Source organism: Periplaneta americana, chromosome 14 (genome assembly GCF_040183065.1).
Source record: "Periplaneta americana isolate PAMFEO1 chromosome 14, P.americana_PAMFEO1_priV1, whole genome shotgun sequence".
In the NCBI taxonomy this organism is placed as follows: domain Eukaryota; kingdom Metazoa; phylum Arthropoda; class Insecta; order Blattodea; family Blattidae; genus Periplaneta; species Periplaneta americana.
This window is the reverse complement of record NC_091130.1, coordinates 156,244,546-156,267,353: the sequence shown is the minus strand read 5'-3', so window position 1 is coordinate 156,267,353 and position 22,808 is coordinate 156,244,546. Positions and strand designations below refer to the sequence as shown.

The 22,808-nt window shown below is 34.5% G+C and overlaps 1 protein-coding gene across 9 annotated transcripts in view; it reads right to left on the bottom strand.

Annotated features, from left to right (window-relative positions):
• The window catches only part of Hnf4 (Hepatocyte nuclear factor 4), a 347,887-nt gene that overhangs the window by 163,727 nt on the left and 161,352 nt on the right, over positions 1-22,808 (bottom strand). For 8 of the 9 annotated variants that reach the window (XM_069846436.1, XM_069846439.1, XM_069846437.1 and 5 more), the window contains exon 2: positions 15,218-15,313. The exons of the other annotated variant lie outside the window; for it this stretch is intronic. In XM_069846436.1, the coding sequence (XP_069702537.1) occupies positions 15,218-15,313 (96 nt within the window). The remainder of the gene's footprint in view (positions 1-15,217; positions 15,314-22,808) is intronic. 9 annotated transcript variants of the gene reach the window in all.

Genomic DNA, 22,808 nt, shown 5'->3' with positions numbered 1-22,808 from the left:
ATGGCAAAGATAGAACACTATAACCTCACTTTCTTTACTGTTATTAAACATTAATCACCAATAACTTTCATTTGCCAACCTTTTGTTTATGCCTCATGGCCCAATGTAATAGGTTGTGATTTTATACACGTTTTCATGACCTACTCTACACTACAGAATTTAGAGAATAATTTCACCCAATCAGAAACTGCTTTACATTATAAAAATCATCACCAACTGCTGTTGAGTAGTTAAGATAGTGCTAACAAATATTACAGTTAACTGTCGATTTTTTAAAACAAAGCTGTCTTGAAGAAATGGAAAACACATTAGAAAAATGTTAAAAATAAACATACTGTTAATTTAATATTCGTTAAACCAAATTAAAAAAAATACTTGAAGAAACTGGCCAATTATGTTGCAAGAAACAATCGAGTGGCTATGTAATAGGACATCTAGTTCTGCGTTTCGCCGCCAGATGTATCAGCAGACAAGACAGCCCAGCTGGCAGTAGTGCAATATCTGCGTAGCATTTCGCTGATCAGCTATGGGTCAAGTGATGTAATCGAATGACAAGCCAAAGATTTGAAGCCACGCTGACATTTTCTAGATTGTACAGATTTGCTCTCTGAACTGACAAGCAATCATTGTCATTGGGGCAGATGAAAAAGTTAATTTTTTTTCTTTCACCATGTTAATAATGTCAAAACAAGTGCTTATACAAATTTTGGCCACGCAATTACGAGGCCGTCCAGAAAGTGATTTTCCCTTGCGCCATTTACAGAAAAGAAGCACAATTTCATGGAAAGATTTATTGGAACAGACATAGTAATTGTTGCGCTATTTTTCAACATTTTCCCCACCAGAATTGAGAGATTGATTACACCGTAGGATCAACAGAGAGGTGCACAACACGACACAAGGATATAAAATATTGATCCCACGGTATGACAAATGTGTTAGTTCCAGTGAGGAATATGTTGAAAAATAGCGCAACAATTGCTGTATCTGTTTCAATAAATCTTTCCATGAAATTGTGTTTTTTTTGTAAACGGCCCCAGGGAAAATTACTTTCTTGACGGCCTCGTAATTGCGGTGGAGTGGCCAAAATTTGTATAAGCATTTGTTTTGGCATTATTAACATGATGAAAGAAAAAAATTAACTTTTTTTTACCTGCCTCCATGAGAATAATTGCTCGTGAGATTGTAATGCCAGCCTCATATAGCTTACTCAATATATTCAATAAAAATCGAAGAGGTAGTACGCAGGCTCTAAAACTATTTTGCGTTGATCTATATCAAAGCCATTTTGAAATTGCAGACTATTTACTTTTGAATTAAGTGAAATTCTATCACTGTTACATATACTGGGTGTTCAGATCAAAGTGTGTCATGGCTCGCTGTATGCCGTCATGTGGCTAGCCGATGAGCCTAGAGAATTCAATCTTCCTACACTTCCGCAGAGGCGTATTCCTTATGAGCCAGAGAAGTTGCCTAGCAAGTACGGCGTTCATTCTGAAGAGTACTTACCGATACGTACAGTAACGCCGGTAGTGGCAGGAATGCGAACTGTTTGGAAACACGTACTGAGGTGAGTTTTTTTCTTACTGTCGGGATATGGGGAGAGGGTTAAGACGATTACTTACGTATTTGTTGACATTAACTTCGACGGTCAACATGGACACGGAGCATTTGATTTATATTGTGGAATGTTGCCGATGATAACAAATACCCTGCGTACGACTTGCCCGCGCAAAACACAGTTCGAAAGAGGTTATGGTAGCACACAGATTTTACAGACCGCCGCCTGTTGCTACGACGTTCAAGTTATACCGTACACGTTCTCAAGTTCAGATTGAATGCCTTGATTAATAGGCAACTTCTAAGACATAAAAGCTGAAACTCGCTTCAAATCGCTGACTCACAACAGTGACGTCATGACACACTTTGAAATGAATACCCAGTAGAGCTCGCACAGGAACTGAAGTAAATAGAAATACACTTTAATTTAAATAATTCCTTATAACTGTTTTGAAAATTTATATGTTATTTTAAACCTGTAATTTCTATAACATCTATATAGGCGACTGCCTCCTTGGTGATCAGCATGCTGGCTTCCAGATGTGGAGGCCCCGGGTTCGATTTCCGGGCTAGACTATCAGGGAATTTTTTTTAAAGACAATTTCTCCTGGGTGTCTAGAGTCTGAACATTTGTATGAATGTGCCTTCCAGAGGTGACGGGTAGGTGATCCTGGAGGAGGTTACTTCTAAATATATCAATTATGAATAAACAAATTTTTATGTTTAATCAAAGTGTTGTTACTTATTTTCAAATGATCTGGCAATGGTTACCCAGAAGTGTAAATGAAGAAGAAGAAGAAGACCTACACGTTTTAACGGCACTGAATTCTTTCAACTTATTTAAAATAATTATCAGTCATGTTTAATTTTTCGCTGAAGTTTTCCTCTGCCTGAAAGTTTTTTTATAACACTAGTGACTTAAGACGACCCTATAATTTGAAATCCATATGATTCAAGTCCGGTGACCTCACCGGCCAATCACCTAGGTCTCTATACCATATCCAGTTATTAATTATGTTTTCGCTGTAATTTTATATAAAGCAACCTCAGAAAATATATGATAGATAATTATATCATCATATTGTATTTACATTATTAGGTTTGTTCCAGCACGATTCAGAATCAATTTTTGAACTGCCTGCTCATGCGCAGTAGCTCAGTGTGTGTTCCAACAAGACTAGAACTGATTCCGAACCGATTCTGAACTCCCAGTTACCTTCCAACGTGCTTTAGAACTCGTTAGGAACGAGTGAAATTGATTCTTGATTAAGAGTAGGAACTGGAGATTCTGAACTGTTGACGCATGCGCAGATGGTTTAATATGAAATTACGGTTAAAATGCTTCGAGACTAGGCAGATTAAAATAAAAAATAGTCCATCAAGACTGATTGGGAAGGTGATAGCGATATATTTTACGAAGGATGATGAATATAATTTTAATATGAGAAGAAACTCCGAAGGCCATGAAAGAATAGTTCAAGAAACATTCCAACAATGTAAAATCCCGAACTAGTTCTCATACCGTACACAGCTGGCGCATGCGTCGAAAGAAGTTCGGTGTTAGTTCGGAATGCGTTTTGATGAAACAAACCTAATGTAAGAGACATATTACATCAAGATCACAACAAAAGCACACTTACGACGATTTTCTTCGCAGTACAAAGGAATGAATAAAACAAACTTGGTAGTTGAGATAAACGGGGCATTATGCATAACTTCGATCAGTTGTAGAGTTCAAGGAAATCCTAGTGACGAACTGATCGGCCTATTTAGAGACTACATTTAGCTTTCAAGGAGTTCTTTATTTACGGAATACGAAAGTTCAAGGCTGCACAACTTTGACTAATCCAATAATTTGTAATCAACGACACATTCCTCAGATAGGCCTATGATTACATGAACTACAAAAATGTGATCAAGGACTGCAGTATAAAACAGTTAAATAATCTAGTCATGCATTTTAAAATTAAATATAACATACAATAATGTTTATGTTCTTGCTAATTAAGTGATAGATTTTATATTCCAGCACTTGACATGATAATCATTATCTTCGTCATCAAAAAAAAAAAAAAAAAAGAAGTTATATCTGTAAACTCAACCCTAAATTAACACACTATAATGAATAAGTCAGTTCAGGAAAGATAAAATCTCTCTCAAAATAAATATGTAAATATAATTGACTGAATGGAATTTAGTATTTTATCAACTGTATCAAGGTCTTTGACAAAGTAAACTGTCTCTAAGTGTGGGACATATTACAAGGCTATCAAATGCGTAAGACGAAATTGCAATCAGATATCTATAGTTAAGTACCAAGGCATATATTTTTTTTTAATGAAGAAGTTTCTAACATATATCCTAGGCGAACACTAATAGTAAATGTTTTGTTTTAAAACAATATAGGCCTACAATATGTTTCAGGGTAGCATACAATAGATATTGTTTTGTAAAGCCTAGTTATTCTCCAAAGGATTTACATGTTTATATTGTAACTAGTGGCTTGTGCAGCAAATGCTGCTGCAAACTAAGTTCGTTAGACGTTCAAATAAAAAATTTTCAGATTTATTTTCAACGAAGAATACTTGTCTGTTTGATAGTTATTTGCTTCCATAATAATGAAACATACTCCCTCTGAATGCATTTTTTAGGCCAAATACTTTTTCTTGAACCTATCCAACTTCAGTTTTTGAGTTTCAACGCGAAAACGCAAGTATCAATGTCAGGACGATAGCAGTAGCTATTTCAGGTCATTGTGGATTGTAGGTGAAAGTTAAAAAAAATGTCAGGTTTGCTAAGCTTTCGAACAATAGCATTTTCGTATAGATGCTGCATGTAGAACTTGAAATGTAGAGCGTAAAATAATTTTATCTTACTAAGAGATCTTGCTGAAATGATCAGGAGACTACAAAATTTTCTAGGCCTCTTATTTTATCAGTAAGTAATACCTTTTTATCTTTCCTTAGGAACTGTAATTTTTGCGCTCTCTCGAGCCAATACTGAAGACAATGACACATATCAATATCTACACTACACCGCCATTAAGTACATGAAAAAGATCCAACCCCACTGGGTTAATAAGTATAAAAATATTTGATTTTAATAACAATATTATTATCTTACTTAAGTTCTGTAGTTATATATAGTAAATTATAGACATGAAGATCTAAATTAAGATATTCTCTACATTTACTTACATAACCACAAAACGTTTCACTTTCATGTCATCAATATAGCATCAATATTATGTACAATTAATGAAAAATAGATGCATCATGATATTAACTATAATAATATTTAATTTCTAATGATAATAATGTCATCAAACCACCTCAAGTTTCGTAGATTTGAATATCCAATACACAGCTGTACTCAGAAAATTATACACTGCAGAATCAGTTTTTAATAACAAATTGAATTGAGCTCTAAATATGTCGGCAATCCTGGAGGTCATGGCCTTCGTATAACAGCCTATTGTTTATTGTAGTGTGTGTTTTGTTCTGAAATTCAATCAAGTCGGCCGTGATTCAATAAAATTAGTTCTCAAAACTGACAAGAGATAGATTTTGGAAAATAGGAAAATTATGTAGGAAAATTGACATTTCACTGAAAACTACTACTTTTCCGAAAAACTTTGGATGTCAGACATGAAAATGAGGGGTCACTCATTGAAATCCGTTCAGCCGTTTTCCCGTAATTTCCATTACCAGTTCAAATTATATATATATATATATATATATATATATATATATATATATATATATATATATATATATATATATATATATATTGTAGGCCTACATAGCTTACAATTAATTTGAAGCACATGTTTTAAAGAACTTGTCAGATCTTTAGCAATATGAAATAACAACCTTTGACAAATCTTTTTATCAATAATGATCAGTCTTTGACAAGTTTTCTTGTAAAGTATTGAATCGGAAGAAAAGTATAATTGTGTACAAGTAGCTTAAGACAACAGTACAGAATACAAACAAATGAAATTCTACAGAATGATCTACATGCCTGTTCTTTTGTACAGTAGATAAAAGTGAAGTCAGGAAACCAAGAATAACAGCAGAATCCAAGCAACTTAAATGAAATTTCTCAGATGGGATAAAGACGAATAAGATCAGATATAAGAAATAACACAATCCGAGAAGAACTGAAGACATTTTCCACAAATGATAAAACCGTAGAATATAGACAAATATGATACCAATATGTTCTAATCAAGGAGGTATATCATCGCCTGTCGAAGCTAGTTTTTCAGTAACAAACAAATGAAAGAAGAATGTGGGGTGATCGAAAGAAAGGTCTATTGATGGACTAGAACAGGTGAGGTGCAGTCCGTGAAGTTGATGACGATGGAACTATCATTGCTATTAGCATTATCACCATGACGATAATCATTTAGTAACCATAAAATGTTGCTAGGACATGGTTTTGGTCTTTTTTTTTGCGTAATCATGCTAAATCCAGACAAACAACTCTCTCAGAGTTTGTGCTGAATTCACATTTTGGGTACACGACCTGATTTTCTTTTCTAAAGTTGTGTTCTTGCGTGGACACTGGCCACATCTATATACATAATTTGAACTGGTAATGGAAATTACGGGAAAACGGCTGAACGGATTTTAATAAATGACCCCTCATTTTGAAGCTTGGAACCCAAAGTTTTTCAGAAACATAGTTGTTTCCAGTGAAATATCAGTTTTCCTACATAATTTTCCTATTTTCCAAAATCCATCTTTCGTCAGTTTTGGGAACTAACTGCATTTCAAAATAAAACAAAACACACACTACAATAAACAATAGGGGCCGTATTCATAGACATTTTTAGCGCGGGCTTTCGGTGGATTATCAGCATTTTTCGTATTCATAAACCAGTGTTAGCGATAGGATGTGATTTGAATTCTGTACTAGTAACCAGTGGATAGCCGGGGCTAGCTTAGTACGCTCGTAGCGCGTGCTGCGAAATGTCTATGAATAGCACCCTAGACTATTATACGAAGGCCATGACGTGCAGGATTGCTGACATATTTAGAGTTAAAATTCAATTGGTTATTAAAAGCTTCAAGACTTATTGAAAATAATTTACAGGTCTGATTCTGTGGTGTGTAATTTTCTGAGTACAGCTGTGTATTGGATATTAAAATCTACAAAACTTGAAGTGGTTGGATGACATTATTACCATTAGAAATTAATTATTATTATAGTTAATGTCATGATGTTAATATATAAACTACAAAACTAGCATAAGATAGTAATATTGTTATTAAAAATCAAATATTTTTATAGTTAGGGGAGAGTCGGGTAGTATCGGACATCGGATAATATCGGACAGTGAATTTCTTTCATCTACCACACGATGATAGTACCTGATTGACATGGTTACGTTTCTGTGATGTCGCATAGAGAAACGTAACCATGTCATTCAGGTACTACCATATGGTGGTAGATGAAAGAAACGCACTGTCCGATACTACCCGATGTCCGATACTATCCGACTCTCCCCTATTAATCAAGTGGGGTTGGGTCTTTTTCATGTATTTAATGGCAGTGTGGTGTAGATTCAGTATTGGCTCGAGAGAGCGCAAAAATTATAATTCTTAAGGAAAGACGATATTACTTACTGATAAAATAAGAGGCTTAGAAAATGTTGTAGTCTCCCGATCATTTCAGCAAGATCTCTCAGCAGGATAAAATGATTTTACCCTCTACATTTCAAGCTACACCAAGATGCTATGTCTATTGTTCGAAAGCATAACAAACCTGACTTTCTTTAACTTTCACCTACAATCCACAATGACCTGAAATAGCTATTGCTTTACTCCCACATGAAAACCCACTGATCGTCCTGACATTGTTACTTGCGTTTTCGCGTTGAAACTCAAAACCTGAAGGTGGATAAGTTAAAGAAAAAGTATTTGGCATAAAAAAACCCATTCAGAGGGAGTATGTTTATTATTATGGAAGCAAATAACTTTCAAAATGTCTGGTATTCTTCATTGAAAAATAAATCTGAAAATGTTTATTTGAACGTCTAATGAACTTAGTTTGTAGCATTTGCTGCACAAGCCACTAATATTATTTTATTCTCATTACAGCAAAGCGTACGCAGTCCCAACCTTGGGGGTTACCTGTGATCTTCCTTGTCATTGTATCCAGTGTGTACAGTGACGTAATGTTTGTTTTGCTGTGATTGACCGTTGATCACGAGAAGGCATCACGGCCAACCAACATTTATCAGCGTGATGCTTGTCTCAGAGCAGGAAACTGGGAAGTATTTCCACGCTCTGCGACACAAGACAGTGTTGATTTGAGAACTGTCAAGGTAAAGAAGTGTCACGTGTGAACAGCAAGGACGCGGGCCGAAATGAATGCTTAAATTTCACGAATAAAGCTGGGGTGACTGAAAGAGCCAACAACCGAAAAGTAATACAGTATAAAATTTCAACACACACTTTGTGACCTAGAGAAAGACCCTAACAAATCCAAAGAGATTGCATATGGGCTATTCCATATGAAATCGATCAGTAAAAAGCTCGCATTTTCTTTATACTCTAATTTTTTCCCGACTTATACAAGGTGCTGAGGGGAGTGCATTTTCAAATAGTAATATACGTTACAAGAGCGGTATGTTGACGTTTTCATGGTCGAGGAAAAGAATGAAAAAGCGAAACGTAGTTGAGCTTTTTTAGTTTCCGGGAACATGAAAACAAACATACCGCTCGTGTATCGTACATTATTTTGTGCGAAGATCGTTTATTACATACCTGAAAGACGAATTTCTAATTAGTTGCAATGAAATCTCCATGTTGGTTTCTGTTTAATGACGCCAACTTCGGAAAACCAAAATATCTTTCTTCAACATTGTTGCTATAAAATGTTTTGTATGTTTACTATACTCCAGCAGGCCGTGATATACGTCTGTCTTTTTTTCCCCCCCAGTCTATAAATGCGAACTTAAAACAAACGGTAAGGTTATGCAATGATTTATTTTTCATTTTAATATTTTAACAATATTATTTATATAACATATTGCAGTAATAACTTCGGCATCTGGAATCTCGTTGATATTTTCACGGCTTCCTTAATGTTACTTGCATCACGAATGCAATAAGTTTCGTGGAGTAGTAGACTTTACTTAATTTTTGCAAATATTTAAAAACAATAATTAACATTGCAATTTAGGTGAAATTGCAGTGGTAAGTTTCCAATTTATAATTATTACTATGTTAAACGTCTCTAAAAATAATATGTTAAAAGCCTAAAGCAGTAAAATGAATGTCGCGCTTAAGCGGTAAGAAGAGGGAAATTGTTGTGTGTGTTACGTTGGGAATACTGAATGTGGTATTTCACACTTACCGCGTATTGGTTCTGTGCGGAAAACAAGCATGATACACACGATCTCGCACAAAATATACTACCGGTATCGAAAGTCAAACGGTTTTCGTATTATTGAGCGACAAATTTAGCGTATTTTATAAAAACAAGCCTCTTTCAGCGCTCAGAACTCTGGAACCATTTACTGCAGAACATTGAACGAGAGCTCATTTTGAAGCTGGCATTTGGTAGGTTATGTTAAGAAGTAATCCTTATTTTTATTGTACACAGAGAGACAGATAATCTGATTTTACTTGATTTTAGGGTTTTTGCCCATTTGTAACAATATAAAAAAATATTGAGAAAAAACCTTGCATTATTAAGAGGGATTCGCCATTGTTTGCTTAGTGGTACGGCAATAAGTTTCGAGGGTATTAAATAGATTATTTTCACACGCCTAGACTTGAACGGCGCAGTACCGCACGCACTGGCCGAGAGCTGAAGATAAGCGAGCGTTAGGCGTCATTTTACTCCTGTGTTTATGAAAACCTGTGATAAAGCTAGCACAGTCATGCGCTGCTAGACGACACATCACGTGTTTGTCTCCTGGCCTTGCTTATCTCGGCTAGCTCCCGCCTCACAGTCAGCTGGTTACTTCACGCGCGTACTATTTATTTTCTTTATTTGATATTTTCAATACTTTCTTATCGACATACCATCAGTAAAAAATACGTGTTTATTTATACTTTCAATGCTGAATCGAACTATATATTTTTAAAATATTTTTTTCCTAGGCAAAAGCGTCTTAATGAGGAAAAATCTAAATTTCTCCATTTCCATAAAAAGTAAGAAAATCTGTTTATATGTCAATATAAACTTTAATTTCTCAGCATCAAAATAAACCATGATTTTGATCATTGGGTGAAAGGGGTTCGGAGCTACAACAGTTTAAAGTTGCAAATTTTATGAAAATACGATAAATTTAAATATTATTAATTTAAACACTATGAAGTTCTGATGCCTCAAACTTCGCACAAAGCATTGTATCACAGTTCTCTACATACAAAAAAAGTTTCATTGAATTTAGAAATTGTAAGGTCAATTTTCTCTATATTTCGGTCGATTTAAGATGGAATAGCTCATATAGTTCGTCCACTAATTAATATGGTACCGCATTTTAGGGTCCTTATACAGGGTGATTCATGAGGATTTACCGTCACTTACGAAGCTTATTTCCGAAGACATTCTGAGCAAGAAATGTCATACAAACATTTGTCCTAATCTCAATATTTTCAGAGTTACACTAATTTGAAGTTGTTAGTAAAATACTTTTTTCTTTAGTTTTAAAGGTAAAAAAAAATTACAAATACAGAATGAACTATTCAGAAGTTTCATTTCTTTAATTGGCTAATGTTACGAAGCTAAAAATATTTTGTTAATTGCTTTGTACAGATTTTGTTTTTCAATTTTTAACTAAAAATTACATCATTCTTACGCACTTATCACAAAAATTGTTACAAATCATACGACTTTAGGAACTTAATTCTTTACATCCTAATGTACAGTCTTGGATGATAGAAGCTTTGAGAGAGGAACATAGGTTAAGGGTGTTTGAGAATAAGATGCTTAGGAAAATATTTGGGGCTAAGAGGGATGGAGTTACAGGAGAATGGAGAAAGTTACACAACACAGAACTGCACGCATTGTATTCTTCACCTGACATAATTAGGAACATTAAATCCAGACGTTTGAGATGGGCAGGGTATGTAGCACGTATGGGCGAATCCAGAAATGCATATAGAGTGTTAGTTGGGAGGCCGAAGGGAAAAAGACCTTTAGGGGGGCCGAGACGTAGATGGGAAGATAATATTAAAATGGATTTGAGGGAGGTGGGATACGATGATAGAGAATGGATTAATCTTGCTCAGGATAGGGACCAATGGCGGGCTTATGTGAGGGTGGCAATGAACCTCCAGGTTCCTTAAAAGTCAGTGAGTAAGTAATGTACAGTCTTGAAGAATTTACAAGAGCGGCGTGATTTGTAACAATTGTTGTGATAAATGCATAAGAAGATGTAATTTTTCAGTTAAAAATCGAAAAGAAAAAATCTGTACGAAGCAACTATGGAATGCACAACACATTTTTAGCTTCAGAATACTAGCTAATTAAAGAAATGATACTCCTGAATAGTTTATTTTTTGTCTGTAATATTTGTTTACCCTTAAAACTCAAGAATAATGGTATTTTACAAACAACTTCACATTAGTGTAGCTCTGAAAATACTGAGATTAAGACAAATGTTTATACGACATTTTTCCTCAGAATGTCTTCGGAAATAAGCTCCGCTCCGTAAGTGGCAGGAAATCCTCGTGAATCATCCTGTAGATTAGAATGTCTTATTTTCTAGATCGATATTTTTCCTGTACTTCCACCGGGTGAAAACGCATTTCTAGTTAATAAATATTCAATCATTCATATGTCCTCCAACTAGAGTGCCACTACCATCTGAACAGCTAGAATTCTATTACTTATCTCTTGTTACGTGCTTTTTCAACCCCTGGCCTTAAAAGCCAGAGCAGTGTATATTAGAGAGTACCGCATTCTCGGCGGCGGCAGCCATATTTACTCCTGGCTCGGCACAGATGCATAAGCAGTAATGCTAGAAGGAAGGTCATTAAAGGCGATATCATACATGATGTGGTTTATTGAATACAGGAGACGAGGATTAATAAACATTATTGTCATAGTGAAATGACTGATTAGAGATAAAACTTCATTATTTATATAATGTCCATTTCAATAGGGATAACATCAGCAATTTTTTATGCAGTTCTCGTACCAACACTTCCACTGCCACCATTTAGCAGATTGCTGTAGTGCATTTGCTATAACAGACAATTTTCTTAACAATAAATAGGCCTACATTCTAGTTCTAAAATACAGTGATAAGACTTTTTCAAAAATATTATGACAAGTTGGGAACGTATGAGTTGAAGTGTTAATTAAAGACTTCAAATCCTTTACTGTAAACTCATTTTCTATCAACGTTACACATTTTTCTACATTTACAGTGCATACATTTACTATAAATGATTGGAATGACCTACCTGCAGCGGTCTTTGAGGGCTGTCCTTCCTTAAGGAGATTCAAGAATAATTTAAAGAGTTGTGTATAAAGTGAAAATTAAAATTAAGGTGACATTCAACATTTAATTTTTTAAGGTGACATGTATTTATCTAGCCTGACGAGTTTACTTCCTTGGTTTGAATTGTAAATTATTTAAAAATAGCGTGTAAGAGGGTCTTAGACTAGAAATGTTTAGTTTAAATGTAGTTCTGTTTATAAGTATGCATAAGAATGCAATTATTAGACTTATTTGAACTGTTGTATCAGTGAAGCGAGGTGAGTCAGTGAAGTTATGGTTTTACAGTGCAGTGAATAGTTCCGATCAGTGATAATTTATAGCGTCAATGAAATGTGTTCTATAGTGTCAGTGAAATGTGTGCTAAAGTGTCAGTGAAATGCGTCATAGTGCCACTACAGGGAATGAGATGAGAGTAAAGTGAAAGACTATTGAAAATTATGTAGGACCTATACATAATTATGTAGGTTGTATTGTAAAATTAGGTGTTTTATTTTATGTTTTATTATTATTGTGTTAAATTGTATTGTGTATTCTTATTGTATTGTGTATAAAATTGTATATGTGTTGTAAATTTTATTATGTATTGTAAATTTTATTGTGCATTGCTTATCATTTTAACTGTGTATTGTTAATATTGTATATACCACTGCCACCGGGTGCTTGCCCACTTGCAGTGTAAATAAATACATACATACAGATTTACAAGGGTATACAAGTGACATATCCTTGTACGACTTGAGAGTCACTAATGTGCTAATAAAATTTACAGATTCATCCCTGTTATCAGTTATTACTATTAGAGATGAAGAACAGTTTTCACAAATATGATATGCTCTCGTCATGAAACAATACTAACAATACCATCCCATCGCACCTCCTCATACTCATCTTCTTTCACAATAGCCCTGCCAAGACTCTGGAATTCGCTACCTGCTAGCATCAGGGACTGTCGAAATAAAACTGAATTCAAACGAAAACTTACTAGGCACTTGGTCAGTAATTGATTTCTTGTAAATAGTTTCTTTAATCTATCACAAAATATTTCAATATTCAGTAATTTCATCACTATAAAATTTTGTTATTCTAGATTTAATTTGTAATTCAGTAAATATAAAATATTCTTTGTTTCTCTATGATAAATTATCTAGCTTTAATTATTCAGGTAATCTTTTCGTACTTTGATTTTATTCTAATTGTAAATTTAATACTAATTGTAATGTTATTTGTAATTGTAATTGTAAATCTAATACTAATTGTAATTTTATTGTTGATATTGTAGTTGGAATCTCCTGGTAGAGGGGCAGAGAAGGCCTGACGGCCTTATCTCTACCAGGTTAAATAAATAAATACTAATACTAATACTAATACTAATATGCCTATAACTTATTTTGTTTTATTTTGAACAAAACTGATCCCAACAAGTAGTAAAGAGCTTGTTGTTCACTCAAGTTAATATTTCTGTTTTCAATTAAATTACAATTTAGCCTATATCAATTTCCTTTTGCTCACATTCATCTTCACTAGACCTTTCTGCTTCGGGTTTACTTACATCTGTACTTAGAAACTCAACTAATTGTTCAGAATCGCAAACTGCGTAATATCCATGCTCCTTTTATGAGAAAAATTGAGAAATCGTAATGCAGTTTTGAATTATTTTGCATCCGGGATTGGATTTATGGAACGGAGAGTAGAAAATAAATTTTCTAACGCATCCTGCGTGGATCTATCTAGCATAAGATATTTGAAGTTCGCTTTATTATGAGAACTTTCTTGAGAATCAAGAACTCTTTTTTGTTACCAGTATTATACCAGTTTGGAATGGTTTCTAACGTCCGCTTTTGCCCACCTTGATGTTTTCAATTATAAATATTATGCCATTACTTACTTACGGCTTTTAAGGAACTCGGAGGTTCATCGCCGCCCTCACATAAGCTCCACATCGGTCCCTATTCTGTGCAAGATTAATCCATTCTCTATCATCATATTCCACCTCCCTCAAATCCATTTTAATATTATCCTCGTACCTACGTCTCGGCCTTCCCAAAGGTCTTTCCCCTCCGGCTTCCCAACTAACACTCTATATGCATTTCTGGATTCGCCCATACGTGCTACATGTCCTGTCCATCTCAAACGTCTGAATTTAATGTTGCTAATTATGTCAGGTGAAGAATACAATGCGTGAAGTTTTCCGTTGTGTAACTTTCTCCATTCTCCTGTAACTTCATTCCTCTTAGCCCCAAATATTTTCCTAATTACCTTATTCTCAAACAACTATATCCTCTGTTCCTCTCTCAAAGTGAGAGTCCAAGTTTCACACCCATACAGAACAACCGGAAATATAAGATTTTTTGACAGCAGACTAGATGACAAAATCTTCTCAACCGAATAATAAGAGGCATTTCTCATGCTAATTCTGCGTTTAATTTCCTCCCGAATGTCATTTAGGCCTATATTTGTTACTGGTGCTCCAAAGTTATTTGAATTTTTCTACCTCTTCGAAGGATAAATTTCTAATTTTTATATTGTATTTCCATTTCGAATAAGTATTCTGGTCAGGAGATATAATCATATACTTTGTCTTTTCGGGATTTACTTCCAAACCGATCGCTTTACTTGCTTCAAGTAAAATTCCCGTGTTTTCCCTAATCGTTTGTGGATTTTCTCCTAACATATTCACGTCATCCGCATATACAAGAAGCTGATGTAACCCGCTCAATTCCAAACCCTCTCTGCTATCCTGAACTTACCTAATGGCATATTCTAGAGCGAAGTCAAAATGTAAAGGTGATAGTGCATCTCCCTGCTTTAGCCCGCAGTGAAAATGTTATGTCATTGAGAAATTAATCATTGAAGTATATTCCTCCTCTTGTTTGTGACTAAATGCTAATTTTGTACATCGACAATTGATTACACATTGATTAACTGCACGGCAACACGGCATTCTTCAAGATAACAATGAAATATCGCACTAGAAACCTCTGTTCCTACGCAAGTCTTGCGTTGTACAATCTCTCCGCAGGAGTAAATATGGCTGCCGCGGCGGCATTTGTCGGATCAAAAGAATGCGGTACTCTCCAATATACACTGCTCTGTTAAAAGCTATCAAGCGGTCGATTATAAACCTGAAAAGGAGAAGCTGGAAGAATTATGATTATATTAAAATGTTGAACAAAGCTTTGTATTCACCATTGGATGCTTCTAGTCTCACACTGAATATTCCTGTGGTGGGGCTGCAACCTTGAAGCCTTCTGGGCAGGCTTTGAAGGGATATTTCTTCCACTTCTGAAACCAGATTAAATTAATTAAAATGGAACATATCACAACTGACATATTTTAGAAGTAAAGATGGCTTCACTGTCAAATCACAAACTAGACAAGACGAACAATTCTGGAGTAGGTAACAAGAAAACTTTTGATACAATTAATCAGACCTTACTTTTAAATAAGATGGAAGAAATGGTATTAGGGGTGCTGTATACAAGCGGTTTGGAAGTTACTTAATGTTACTAACTGTGAATGGAATGTGTAGTGATTATCTTTGGATAAAATATGGCGTATTTGCAAGGTTACGCCCTTTACTTTTCTTTATCTGTGTGAACGATACGGAATATTTATTTATTCATTTGTTCGTTCGTTCGTTTCTCCAACCATCCATCCACCATCCGTCCGTCCATTTATTTATTTATCAATATAGTACATTTAAGACCATCATGCTTTTTCTACCACACAATCAGAAATACAAATAAAAAAACAAAAACAAATGCAGAGAGAAGAAGTAAAAAAGAAAATGAATCGAGTCACAATATTCTTTACTTTTAAATTTCCAAACAGCTGGTAATGTCACATACGATTTTATTAATTCACTCATAAATTCAGTGGTATTCATTTATTCATTTAATTAAATTATTTATCTATTTATTTACTTACTTATTTACTTACTTACTTATTTAATTACTTAATTATTTAATTACTTACTTATTTAATTACTTACTTATTTACTTACTTATTTAATTACTTACTTACTTATTTACTTATTTATTTATTTATTTATTTAAATATTTATTTATTTATTTATTTATTTATTTATTTAAATATTTATTTATTTATTTATTTAAATATTTATTTATTTATTTATTTAAATATTTATTTATTTATTTATTTATTTATTTATTTATTTATTTTCCAATAACAGATTCTGAGATTTACATCTTTGACCTAAACACAACTTTAATATAAAAAAAATAAGACATAGAAATTCACTGATATAAACTCGTGAATCCTAAGCAGAATCACTCAATGTTTTATTCATTTATTTTATTTTATTTTACTTTCGTTGTTGGTAACTCTATAGCATCTATTAGATGCTTTATGGTTGTGCTAACAGATGGAGTTACTTGTCAACAATGTGACGCTGAAACGTGTATTCAGGTTACTGCCCAGCGACAGTCCTGATGTATTTTTATATTTGTGATGATTGGTTAATTAATATTAACCCGGCACACTCACAATCATACAAATTTCCAGACTCTAGACACCCAGGGAATTCCTCTTCTTCAAGAAAAATTCACCGACAGCAGAGCCAGGGAATCGAACCCGGGACCTCCTGATCTGGAAGCCAGTATGCTGACCAGTCTAATGTTTTATTTGAAATAAATAACACACCGTCACTGCAAAAGGCAGAAGACCAGAAGACTGTGCTGTCTGCGGCACGGTCTGTGCATCGGTATGTCTGTGCTAGGTCTGCATTAATTCAAGCCTCGGCAGTCGCCAGTTCGTCTGTACAAACAGTCTGTGCAGACAAACCGGCGTAAACGTCTGTGTGTGTGTGTGTGTGTGTGTGGAGACCCCTTGATATTAATTAACTTGTTAATTTAAGAAATGATTAATGATTGTGACAATATGTAGGCCTATAGGCCTATACATTTTTTAAATTATAAACTTCAAACCTTAGTTTGTCAACGAAATATTTTATATTCACTTCATTTAATTGTTTATTCAATCCTAGCAATAAAACACGCTTGTTCTGACGCTATAAATCGTGCACAGTTGGCCTAATTCTGGCAGTGGTGCCACAAAAGGTTACCTAGCAACTAGTATTCCATGACGTCATCACCGCCTTCACAACACAATTTTATACAACGTACCGTAAGAAAAAGTTTCAAAACAACAACAAAATAACATTGTCTTAGAAATGGTTACTTAGCAACCATTCAATGTATTAAATCATATCTAGTACTCATGTCTACCTATTTTGTAAATTTATAATAGTTTTTTTTTTACATATTTTAATGCTAGAATAGCATAAAACGTTTTATGTAGGCCTAACACGTGTATAATCTTCATTATGAACAGTCGTGAAAATTAGAACGCTCGTTTACGCTCAGGCGCTAAACATTCACTCGTGCCACAATTATCAATATTAGGCACTGGTTAGCTACATAAATTAGTATTGTAACACTTTGTCCTTGTAGCAACCCTTCGGTAAGGGAAGTTTGTACCAATAAACTACTCAAGTACAGGGACATCAATTTATTTTTACTTCAATTTTTATTGTACCTGAGTTTTTTAATGTACTTCACTCCCACCCTTTCTACTAATGAAGTTCAACCGTCCTCCACACAGATCCAAGACCGCATATACAGTCATAGTAGTCTTACGGTCATAGTAAACAGTACGTTCCAAAAATATGTTCGCGTTTTCCAGTGACGAAAGAGCTTTCAATATTGAATAATTTTCGCACAGGTACTGTCGTCCATTTGTCTACGTCGTATCCCGGTTTCCCCCACAGCTTTTATTCGCCAGCTAGTGGCTGGGCTGTCTTAGCTCTTTTCTGAGAACATTAATTTCTGTTAGGAATTGGACGTCAACGTAATATTATACAACTATTTAAAATAACTTAAATAAAAGGGCCTCGTTAAGTAGTCTAATTGTCACGTGATTTCCTCCCTTTCTACGACCCTACGACATAGCCACTTGGACGGACAGTAGATAGCATGTCTGAGTAATTTTATCTTTTCGGATCGGGCAGAAGTGAAGATTGAATTTACAGTACGTAAAGTACTCTTTTATAGAATAGGTACAGAATTATTTCAACATGAGTTACTAGTACGAAGAACGAAACTGGTAACTGGGATTAGGTACAATAGTCTATAGTGCGATGATATGCACATTAGAACTGAAGCCTGTATCGAAATGAACGGCCACCATTAAAAAAAATGCGTTTAAATATCCATATTATGATTATTTTTCAATTTAACTTCATTCTCTATATTGTACGCTAATGTACTGTAGACAGTATAACATACACTGCATAATGAATACGTCCGCATGGACAGCTCAGTTCGTGAGTAAAAACACTCATTGTTAATACAGTACTGTATTTTGATTAAACAAAAACCTAATGAAAATTAACAAACTCAAAAGAGCAATATTTCCTAGGTTACGTAAATGGATGAACTACTTTTCTTCCCTCCTATACCTAGTAAAGTGATTTGTTTGTCTATTACGCCAGTATCATCCAACTCCAGTCGTGGAAGGGGGTAGCAAACGGCGTTGATCCAGAGGTATAGGCAAGTTAATATTAGAAATGTTAGTAAAAATAAAATGATGTCCCTGTACAAAGCTTCACAGAACTTCGCTAACGTTCACTTAGCTTGTAGAGTTCGTCTTACTGTGCCATAATGAAATGCATTTAATTTTGCGTTTAGATTTCGATCTTTTGTTCCTGTGTTTTCAATCTTTGCCCCCGTTCATTACTTCTTCGATCATGCTGGTTCGTTTGCATCACACACTCCGACTTTTGTTTTATCGCCTGCCATCTTGTTGTAGTCTTGTTATTCCACTCAGTAACTCGTCATTTGTTTGCAGGTTTTGAGTGGTTAATCTCCTTAAGTCTTCACTTGTAGATCCCTCGACCGATATAATAAAACGTTAACAACACTCATTAACTGAAATAACTTGTCATAGCCAGGATTGCCATAGCAACACTACATTTCGCTGTCGTTTGGCGAGATTCAGATGTTCTATCTTCGAGTAAATGCATGTTAAAAAATTCTGAGATGTGTAGAATATCCATCGTTTACGTAGACAAAGTCAAATTAAAATGCGACAGATAACTGTGGGTTGAATAATTTTTGCAGAAGGTGTTATGAACATGCGTGTGAATATTTTACTAAAGGAAACGCAAACTCTCCTATATTACTAAGGCCCGATTGTATAAACCATTTAATCTTAGATCAGAGGTTAAATTGATCCTTGTTTCAGCTGAACTTGGAATTTTGTGTTGTATAAAGTCTAATCTGAGATTAATTTGTCTCAAACTAAAGTCAACTTTGACTGAAGAAATTTCTCCGATTAAGTTATATGATCCAAGTTCAGTTATTTCTTTTCTGTTTGAAACATACGAGTGACAGATTGTGCAAATAAAATATCCATTATTATTAATATCAATAGATATGTTAGGTACATTTATATATATTTCTTTCAATTTCTTGCCTTAATACACAAACATTCTTATATTTTATAAGGCTCTATCGTGTTCAGCAGTATCAAATAACATAACCTATAATTATATTATGTTTATAACAACCATTAATTATTAATGGATATGATAGGTACATTCATAAATGTTCAATTAACTGTATTACTAAACGAAAATTGTCGTTTTATAAAGCTTTATTATGTTTAGCAGTATCAAACACCATAACATGATAACAACTTGGAGAACAGTCAACCTACTTATTGTCCGCCATTATTTACATTGCAAAAAAAAAAAAGTGTCTCCAACAGAGTGTAATACGGAAAGTCGCCAAAAAGTAGTTGTAAAGTCGCTAGATTTCTCATTATCAACAAAGAAAGATTAAATTTTGTCACTATGGGGTGCTAAAAAGGTCACTAAATCCCTATTTAAGCAATATAAAAGTTAAAAGAAATTGTTGTTGAAAAAGAGTTAAAATCGCTAGATTGGCAACACTGAACAAACCTGTATAACATGGTCCGCGCATCACGTATTTCACCTGTTTATGCGATGTTGCCAAATCCTTTTCACGTGAACTTAGATTGCATTTGAACCAAGGTAATTTGATCGCAGAAAAGTTTTATACAATACAAGAAGTGTCTGAACTCGGTTTACTTTTCGATCTTCGATCAAAGTTGATCTTTAGTCAGGGAGTTTTATACAATTGGGCCTAAAAAGCCGCCTTTGTGACTCCCAGGCGGGTTCGATAACCGGTTACGTCTTGATGTAATTTAGAGTGGACAAGGACGATGTCGCAGATGGTTTCTATCGGGGTACTCCCGTTTTTCTCTACCATTTCACCATCTCTCTCTACCTTCCCCTCCTTTGATCTGTCATCTTCAATAGTAGTCGGCCTTTGCCCTTCGTGGGCTGTCGCGCCACGGACGGATAATACATCACCGAAATTTTTGCCCGTGTGTTGTAACTCACCGTCGCTATAAACGCTCATTTGCAGTAGATAATATAAATTTTGATATTTATAATATAAGATAATGCTTATTGCATAGAAAGCATTAATTAGGCTAAATGTTTAATAAGATGTGTCAAAGGAAGAAGTATTTAATTGTTTGTATACATCTGAAATCTGACTAGTAAAATATGTTACTAGTCAGCGATGTATGCAATGGAGGGGGAAAGGAACTGGCAACCCTACCCCATTATCTCTTGAGGCCTAATCCGCCATTGAACTTTCAACTTTTGAAAAGTGAAAAATATTTATGTTCCTCCATAAATTAGAGAATGCTTTGCATGTTTCATCTCATTCTGCAAAGTCTATGCTTATCACTAGTCATTGCAACTTCATGTTGTTGAAATCCATTTCCTAACCAGTGAAGACATATCAGTAATATGAAATAGATAAGCTACTTCTTGTTTTTTTTTTAATCTGCTTGTTATTCAATATTTCATCTACACAATACACAATAACCAATGCCTCGAACAAGTGCAAAATTTCAATTATCTGGGTTGTGAAATATCTTATCAAAATGAAAAAGATGTGAACAAGAAAATTACCAAATTTACACAAATTCTAAGAATAATAAACAATGCATTAAAAGCTAAATTAGTACAAAAATCTACAAGAATCTATAATACACTAGCATTACCCACCCTTTTATACGGAAGCGAGATTTGGACATTAAAGAAAAAAGACATGAACAGAATCAAAGCAACGGAAATGAAATTTTTCAGGAGGACAGCAGGATATACTCTTACCTACTTACAAATGGCTTTTAAGGAACCCGAAGGTTCATTGCCGCCCTCACATAAGCCCGCCAGCGGTCCCTATCCTGTGCAAGATTAATCCAGTCTATATCATCATACCCCACCTCCCTCAAATCCATTTTAATATTATCCTCCCATCTACATCTCGGCCTCCCTAAAGGTCTTTTTCCCTCCGGTCTCCCAACTAACACTCTATATGCATTTCTGGATTCGCCCATACGTGCTACATACCCTGCCCATCTCAAACGTCTGGATTTAACGTTCCTAATTATGTCAGGTGAAGAATACAATGCGTGCAGTTCTGTGTTGTGTAACTTTCTCCATTCTCCTGTAACTTCATCCCGCTTAGCCCCAAATATTTTCCTAAGCACCTTAGACCGAAAAAGGAATGAAGAAATTTTAGAACAATTAGAAGTAGAGTCAGTAGAAGAAAAAATCAGCAGATACAAATTCAATTGGCTAGTTCATATAAGAAGAATGGAAAATTCAAGAATCCCAAAAATTATGATGCAATATAAACCTAGAGGACATCGTCGACCAGGAAGACCTTTTAGAAGAGTGCTAGATGGGGCCGAAACAGGTCTACAGAGGCCTAATTCGTGAAGGATGATGATGATGACTTCTTGTTTTTGGCTCTAAAATAGGCTACAATTCTTTCAAGGGCATAATCTGCTTGAATTGGTGTAAATAGGAAACATTCACGGAATTGAGACAAATTTCGGTCATGGAAATCTATCCTGTTTTATATCGCCACTTAAATTACTTAATAGAAAATTTTCTCTTATCGTATTTCCTCTCTAAATTCTTTTGAAATCAAGCAAAAATATACTGAATATAATGAATTGAATCTTAATGCAAAGAGACTAGGTTCTTTGCAAAAATTCCATTCACTTTTCAGCTCTTTTCAAAATTATTGTAATGATGGAAGAAAAGTAATAATATATTTGAAAAGTTTCCTCTACTTTTCCGTTTCACTTTTCCCTTTGAAAACCAGTTTTAAAAAGTGATACTAGAACAGAAACTCCAATGAAAAGTGCAAACTGCAAAGTGAAAATTTCAATGGTGGACTAGGCCCCTGGCTTAGTTGCCTCATGAGTGATGCCTTAATGGTGTCACTTATGAGGTTCCAACCTGTCTCCTTCGGACAGTTGACTAAACAAAGAATACAAATGTAGGTCTACGTAAAATATACAACCATTCCATTTTGTCTATTAGGCATATGTGTTCAAGATTTTCGTGATCAAGCAGTGTTCTTTAACCTTAAAACTTAACTAATTTAAGCTCAAAATTTATGGTTATTTATACTTCTAGGCTACTTCAGAATCCAACTGTAAAAAAATGCTCTTGCAAAATGTAATAAGCCTATTTCACAACAATTACATAGCACTGTTTTAAAGAAACCAGAGAGTTCATAAGGTTATTTTGTGAAAATTAAACTAAAAATATTACAGAAATATATTTGTTCCTTTATCAGCTTAATATCATTTCTAGGTGTTATAAGCCAGTGTACTTATGGGAGGCATAATTCCTTAGATCACA